The 7,708-nt window shown below is 40.6% G+C and overlaps 1 protein-coding gene across 1 annotated transcript; it reads right to left on the bottom strand.

Annotated features, from left to right (window-relative positions):
- Window positions 294-1,439, bottom strand: LOC18766279. The gene has a single exon (XM_020553555.1). The coding sequence runs from the start codon at window positions 1,437-1,439 to the stop codon at window positions 294-296; it is 1,146 nt and encodes a 381-aa protein (XP_020409144.1).

Below are 7,708 nucleotides of genomic sequence, written 5' to 3' on the forward strand. Positions count from 1 at the left end.
GTGCAGCTGCTGAGATAGTTTATTATTTCAGTTTGAAAATGTAGCCGTTGGATAACAGTCCAACTGTGCAGTTAGGATGTAATTGTGCATGCCATGTGTCTCTATCTCATAGGGTAGTGAATGAATGGTTGAGTTGTAAATGATGTAATAGGAATGTTCCGATTCCTAACGGTTTTGTCAGAGGCAATATACGTATGATTTGTGTGGAGCTGAGCTAGTATTTTGCTAGCTCTTCTTCTTCCCTAAGCTCTCTCTCTCATTTTTCTTCAGATCTCATTTTTCTTATCTAAGAGTTAAAATACAAGATAATAGTCTCTGTATTCTAACAATTTCGACTGCAGATTGTCTCCTTCAACTTTGTGCAGCCTTGGAAAATCGCTGAGCGGGATAACAAAACCTTGCCAAGGTTTTTCGCTGAGCTCCGAAACCAACAACCCCATTGAAATGCAAACCATCTCCTTCAATGTCCCTCTCATGCTCTCCGGGACATCACACACTGCAATACAATTCCTGAGCCTCCCTTTGTTCGAAAACTCTTGGACTAATCTCCGCCATTGAACCTCTGCAATCTCATCATCACCGCCATGTTCCTTTTCCAACAAGGCCACCACATGGTGAGGAGGCTTTAGCCCATCACCAAAGCATATGTCGACAATATTTTTCTTGGGTAATAGTATGTCCACGAGCTTCATGTAACCCTTAATTTGCAATCTTCTTTCATCACGGCCTCCACCACCACAACCAATGATCTTGCTGTAGATTTCCAAAGCAATCAGCCTCTTGCGGTTCTTGAACAATGATAATGACTTCTTGTCCTGTTTTGCAGCTGGTAAGCGCTCCAATGCCTTGCGTAGGGGGCTAAGTACTTGTTTCCTCAGTCGATTACGGACCCTATAAGCATAATGAGCTTCTTCAACATCTTTGTACTCCCCAAAATTATGGCGTGGAAACATTCTCCTTGCTATGTTTTCACATATCAAAGTTGCTCTGTCGTAAGATGAATCAATCGAAGGACAGAATTTGGAAGCAGTGCTGATATGTTCAATCTCACCAGACTCCAAAGACAAGACATCTGATGTCAGCATCTCCACAAACACCTCCGATACACGATCATGCAAGAACCGATATTCAAGGTCGTTTTGGTACCTGTCAACCGCGCTTTTAGCCCTGGCGATGCGAACATCTGTGACTGTTTTTATCTCTTCCTTCTCTTCCTCCACATCGCTTTCGTCATAGTTGGACCAATACCTATTCCTAGGTTTCTGCCATTCATTCGAACGATTCTTCCCATACTCTTTCCGTCTTCCCTCCCCCTCTTCTTCCCTTTTCTTCGCTTCATCTCTGGATTTTTTCTTTGCTTCATCTATGGATTTCTGCAAAACCCTATAGAGAACCTCCAATAGATCTTGGAACCAACCCAATTCCGCAAAAATCTTCATATTGAAAGCCAATGTTCGAGGATGGTTTTTGTGAACCCATAAGAGGTGTTGAAGGAAAATGGTGATCTTCCTAATATAATTTCACCACCACTAATTAAATAATGGGGTTTTATTATTTTAGGTTCGACCCATTCGAGACGCAAGTCTCTTAATTACAATCCCTTGCTTCAAGGGAAAACCCTTTGATTCCATCATAAAGAAACAGAACGTGTGTGTTTTGATTTTGCAGCTGCTCCCAAGTCCAACCTCAGGATGCCTACGTATCCTTTGCAGGAATCAAGCCACTCGTAGTTCAAAGATTCATGATGAATAAATGACTCATCACAAAACGAAGAATTTGAATGGGTTTAATTGAGGAGTTTGAGTGAATTTAGCTGAATAAACCAGGGATTCAATATGGAAATATGTTTGGGATGGTTGCATCAAGATTGAATCTCTAGATTGCCTACGTACCCTTTTAAAGGGATCAAACCGACGTAGTTCGAATTTGATTTGTGTAAAGGTAGATATTTGATTTTGGGGGAATTTGGTTGATGTAACCAGTGATTCAAATTGGTTGCGGTTGCGCCTATTGAGATGTTAGACTGCCTACGTACCCTTAACGGGGATCAAACCGACGTAGTTCCAAAATTCAGGAATTAATGGGTAAGTGTGGCCCAATAATTTAGAGTTGGTGTCTTTGAGACGATTTGACGATTTTCATAGGTAGATGACCTATGGGAAAAATTGGAAATTAATGGGTATGTATGACCCAATAATTTAGAATTTGTATCTTTGAGATAATTTGGGGATTTTCATAGGTAGGTGACCTATGGGAAAATTTTGAAATTAATGGGTAAGTGTGGCCCATTAATTGAGAATTTGTGTTTGAGATATTTGAGTTTAATCTCATTGGAATTTTCATGGGTAGATGACCCATGAGAAAAATTGGAAATTAATGGGTGAGTGTGGCCCATTAATTGAGAATTTGTGTTTGAGATATTTGAATTTAATCTCATTGAAATTTTCATGAGTAGATGACCCATGAGAAAAATTGGAAATTAATGGGTGAGTGTGGCCCATTAATTGAGAATTTGTGTTTGAGATATTTGAATTTAATCTCATTGAAATTTTCATGAGTAGATGACCCATGAGAAAAATTGGAAATTAATGGGTGAGTGTGGCCCATTAATTGAGAATTTGTGTTTGAGATATTTGAATTTAATCTCATTGAAATTTTCATGAGTAGATGACCCATGAGAAAAATTGGAAATTAATGGGTGAGTGTGGCCCATTAATTGAGAATTTCTTTTTGAGAGATTTGATTTTAATCTCAATGAAATTTGTATGGGTAGATGACCCATGGGGAAAATTAGATCTCTGTAAATTTAATGGGTAATTATTTGGATTACCCATTAATTACTATGGGCTTTTGAAAATCAATGGACAAATATTTTTGACAGTCCATTATTTTATTTCGGGCCTGTGATATTTTGACTGGCCCATTTTTTGGACATGTGAAGAAGAGAGAAAAGAAGGAAAGAAGAGAGAGAGTTGAAATAAATCCAAAACACAAACAAAGTGGCTGACGCCACTTTTTATTATTTTTATTTTTTTGTCTTTTGACTTCTTCTTTTTTTTTCTTTGAATTTCTTCCCCCTTTTGAAACCAAGTGGCTGACGCCACTTTCCCATTTTTTCTTACTCTTCTTCCATTTTCTCTTTCGACAGGAGTCTTCCTTCTTTTTTTGTTATTTGTTGCTACTATCTGCAGTATCAGGCCGACCAACAGCCAACATGGTTGTCTTCCTTTTCAAGCACAGCTTACTTTTTATTTGCTGTGAGATTAAACCCCCAATGATTTTGTTTGTGGGTTTTGTACCCAAATGGGAATTGTGCTCTTGAGAACTCACTGAAAGAGTTTTATGCCCAAAAAAAAATGGATATACCATTCAGGGTATTTGATTGAGGGTTACACACCCATGATGGATTTCGTATCCAAGATTCTTGAGGGTGAAACGCCCAGGCTTTATTTCAAGGGTGAAAACCAATATTTGCTTTGAGGGTGAAAACCCATATTTGTTTTCAGGGTGAAATACCCAAACTTTGTTTCTGGGGTGCAAAACCCAAACTTGTTTTGAGGGTGAAAACCCATACTTGTTTTGAGGGTGAAAACCCATATTTGTTTTCAGGGTAAAAACCCATATTTGAACATCCAAGAAATTTTGATTCAAGGTTGCCAAGGGTTGCCACCCTACATGGATTGCCATCCATTTGATTGATTAAAGGGTTGCCACCCAAAAAACGGAGGACCTCAAGAGAGGAGCCTTGATTGCCTCTGTCATATTTCTTCAGCATGGCTATGCATCCTCCATGTTCCCCAAGCCTTGTTGGCCTTTTTTTGGTATCTCTTCAGAGTCTGCCGCTGTGCTCCTTTTCTTTCTGCAGCCTCACGGCTGCCTCTCCTTTTTTTCTTTTCTCTCCTCCTTTTATAGAGTCCTTGTGAGAGAGTTCTGAGATGGCAGAATCCCCATTCAAATTGGACTCCTCCCCCAAAAATAGGAGCCACTAAACTCTCTTAAACGTTTTCATTGGTTTAGACCCCCACCTTTTTCCAAACTTCCCCCCACCTTTTCCAAACTTCCCCCCACGTTCCAATATTTTGTGATTTTTGTGATTTTTTTTATTCCAACAAGAGGCATTTATAAAAGGCTTCTTTGTTGGGCCTCCCCACCATTCTTAGGCAAAATATGAGCCTGAGAGTTGTGCGAGGGTTATGCTTCCATGCCTCTGCTTCATATTCTGTCAGATCCTTCTGCGGCTGATACATGGGAGGGTTTTGTTGGGGTTTATCAGAGTATGTGGTAGCCTTGGAGAAGAATTCAAGGCAAGGGTTTAAGGGTGGGGTTGAAGAAGAAGAATGGCCTTTACCCAGTGGAGGTTTTTCTTCATGGGTTTTGATTATGGTGGAGATGGGGTGGCCAAGGTAGAGCTTCGGTGGGCCCCGAAGACAAACTGGAGGAGCCATGATTAGGGTATGGACTGGGTATAGCGAGTACTGGGGGATTGGATCGATTGGTTTTGGTTTTCAGAAAGATTGGGTGAGTTATGTTGGCTTCATTTGAGGCTTATTTTATAGGAAGAAATTTCTTGGGCATCAAGTATTTGGAGGTGATGATAACATAACCGAGCTTGGCATCAAGTAATTTATAAACTAATGTGTAACTTTTTCTTAACTCACACTCTAAAGCCATCTGTGATGAAACCAATATCATAAGCAATTTCCTATAAAATAAAAAAAATATCATAAGCTATTAAATAATATTTCTAATTCAGCCATTTAGTGATGATCATAACATTGGTCGAGATAGGTCATGAGTGTACGTTACATTCAAATCAAGGTTAAACCCTTCAATCTGCCACCAAACTATGTGGTATGTACACAACCAGCCCTTCCTGTAAAATCTAGCAGGCTGCCACCAAACTACGTAAAAACTTGAAGGTGAATTCAAGTCAAATTAAGACATAGGTCTAGAGGGTAGATTATAATAAAAGAGTGTTGCTAAACGAACCCTAAAATTAACTAAGTACACCATACTATCAAAGTATTTATTGAATTACTAATTTACCCTAATATAAAATGACTAAAAAGGAGATATTCAATTGTGAAACATAACACCACATATTTTTAGGGTGTACATCAGTTAATTTTAGGATTCGTTTAGCAGCACTCTTTAAAAACCATCTAAAATATGACACAACATATTTTTCCCTACACTTCTCTTCTTCTCCATCTTAGCATTTGGACAGCCGAACTCTTTTATCTCTCAAAACCAAGCTCAGTAGAACCTCTTCTTCTTTCAATCACTCTTCTGCTCAGTATAAAACATACAAAATACCAAACTGGAAGAATAAAGTGTTGGCGTGACTTGTGGATATTGACTTACTTTCCTTACACACCAAGAATTCCTATTATAATTGTAATTGATTTAGTTTAATTCCTGATTTCCTACTGTAAATGGATTTAGGAATTTATTATTTACTTGCCCATTCAGGTTTTGTTGTATTATAAATATGACCTCCTACAAGGAGAAGAATACACAGAAAATTCCCACAAACAAATATTCTCTCATAGTTTTTTATATTTTAGCATGGTATCAGAGCGGCGATCTTGGGATTGCTGACTCTAGTTTCTAAACCTTAGCCGCCACCATGGGGGAGGATGACTCTTCTACTCCTCATGGCGGTAGCACCACTGCTTCCTCCTCTCCTTCTCAACCAACCATAGCCGAGTTGAGTGCCCAGGTGGCTCAACTAATGCAGATGCAGACTCAGACCTCGAAATTGATCCTAAATCAGGATCCTACCAAGACGACCCCGACCTCGACTCAGACGACGACCCCGACCTCGAATCAGATGACGACCTTGAACCCGAATCAGACAACGATTCCGACGACCATTACCTATGAAGCTTCCGCTGCACAGATTGGCATAAAGTTGGATGGCACCAACTATGCCCTATGGTCCCAAGTTGTAGAGTTGTATATCTCCGGCAAAGACAAATTTGGATATATTAATGGCGATCTTCCGCAACCTCCTTCGACTGCTCCAACGTTTCCTCGCTGGCGCACCGAGAACTCTATTGTGAAGGGATGGCTTATCAATTCTCTGGAGCAGAGCTTGATTGACAATTTCATTCGATTTTCAACGGCAAAAGCAGTGTGGGATGCAATTGCCACAACTTACTATGATGGCACTGACACTTCTCATGTTTATGATCTGAAACGACGAGTCTCTCGTATGCGACAAGCTGGTGGCTCCATTGAAACCTATTACAATACTCTCCAAAGCTTATGGAGAGAAATTGATTTTCGTCGTCCAAATATGATGGAGTATGAAAGTGATATCAAGCGCTATAATGATATTCTGCAGGAAGATCGAGTTTACATATTTTTGGATGGCCTTGATGATTGTCTTGATAAGGCCCGAAGTGATGTTCTTCACATGACTCCATTCCCTACTGTTGACCAAGCTTATGCCTATGTTCGCCGTGAAGATGTTCGACAAGCAGTGATGATGGGTTCATCCGATCGAGCCACTGGTGCTGGCTTAGCGGCCAAGAGTGCGCCTCGATCAGGTCCCCCTACTCGTGCCGGACAGCCCCATAATTCCTCTACTGCAGCCCACCTTCAGATCCAGTCATATGCTACTGCTGCTGGTGCGCCACTTCCTAAAACCATCCCACCTTCCCGTCCCAAGGCTCCGACTGATGGAAGTGGTTGCACGCACTGTGGCAACCTCAAACATACCCGTGACACCTGTTTTAAGCTAAATGGTTATCCTGATTGGTGGGAGGACCTCCGCGCTCGCAAGCTCAGAGAAACTGCTAGTAATTCTGGCCGTGCTGCTCTTGTCTCTACCGAACCCCCATTAGCCTTGTTCCCGCAGGTAGATCCTCCTGATAGTCCCGCGCTTCCGGATGTCTCAGGTAACTGTGGTTATGCATTTCATACTTCTGATCTACGAGATACTACTGGTTGGATAATTGATTCTGGCGCCACTGATCATATGACCTTTGATCCGAATGATTTTTTGCACACCACTATACCCCGCCGCACAAGTATTGCCAATGCAAATGGAGTTACCTATCCTGTGACAGGGGTCGGCACTGTTGCCCTTTCACCTTCTCTGTCCCTTTCTAATACTCTACTTGTTCCATCTTTGTCCAATAAATTAATGTCTGTGAGTCAGGCAACTGAAAAACTAAATTATTGTGCCCTAATTTATCCCAATTTTTGTTTACTACAGGATATTCTCACCAAGGAGATCATTGGGCGTGGTACTAAAAGAGGGGGGTTGTACTATGTGGATGACTTCAGTATGGGACGTGCCAATAGTGTAAAGCATCCGTCTGATGACAAGCACCGACAAATTTGGCTCTGGCATCGACGTTTGGGGCATCCATCTTTTGGTTATATGAGACATTTATTGCCCGAATTGTTTTCTGTATTTAAGGACTCAGATTTTAAATGTGACACTTGCATTCTAGCCAAGAGTCATCGAGCATCCTATCCTTTAAGTATGAATAAAAGTACTATTCCTTTTTCTTTAATTCATTCTGATGTTTGGGGACCCTCACCTATTTCTACTCATTCCGGTATTCATTGGTTTGTCACATTCATAGATGATTGTACACGGATGACATGGCTTTATTTGATGAAAAATAAGAATGAAGTATTTTCCGTGTTCCAATCCTTTCACAAACAGATGGAAACACAGTTCAATGCTCGA

Source organism: Prunus persica, chromosome G8 (assembly GCF_000346465.2).
Source record: "Prunus persica cultivar Lovell chromosome G8, Prunus_persica_NCBIv2, whole genome shotgun sequence".
In the NCBI taxonomy this organism is placed as follows: domain Eukaryota; kingdom Viridiplantae; phylum Streptophyta; class Magnoliopsida; order Rosales; family Rosaceae; genus Prunus; species Prunus persica.

Bases quoted from the DNA above. Each gene is read 5' to 3' on its own strand.
- LOC18766279 (XM_020553555.1), bottom strand. From the start codon at position 1,439: ATGAAGATTTTTGCGGAATTGGGTTGGTTCCAAGATCTATTGGAGGTT.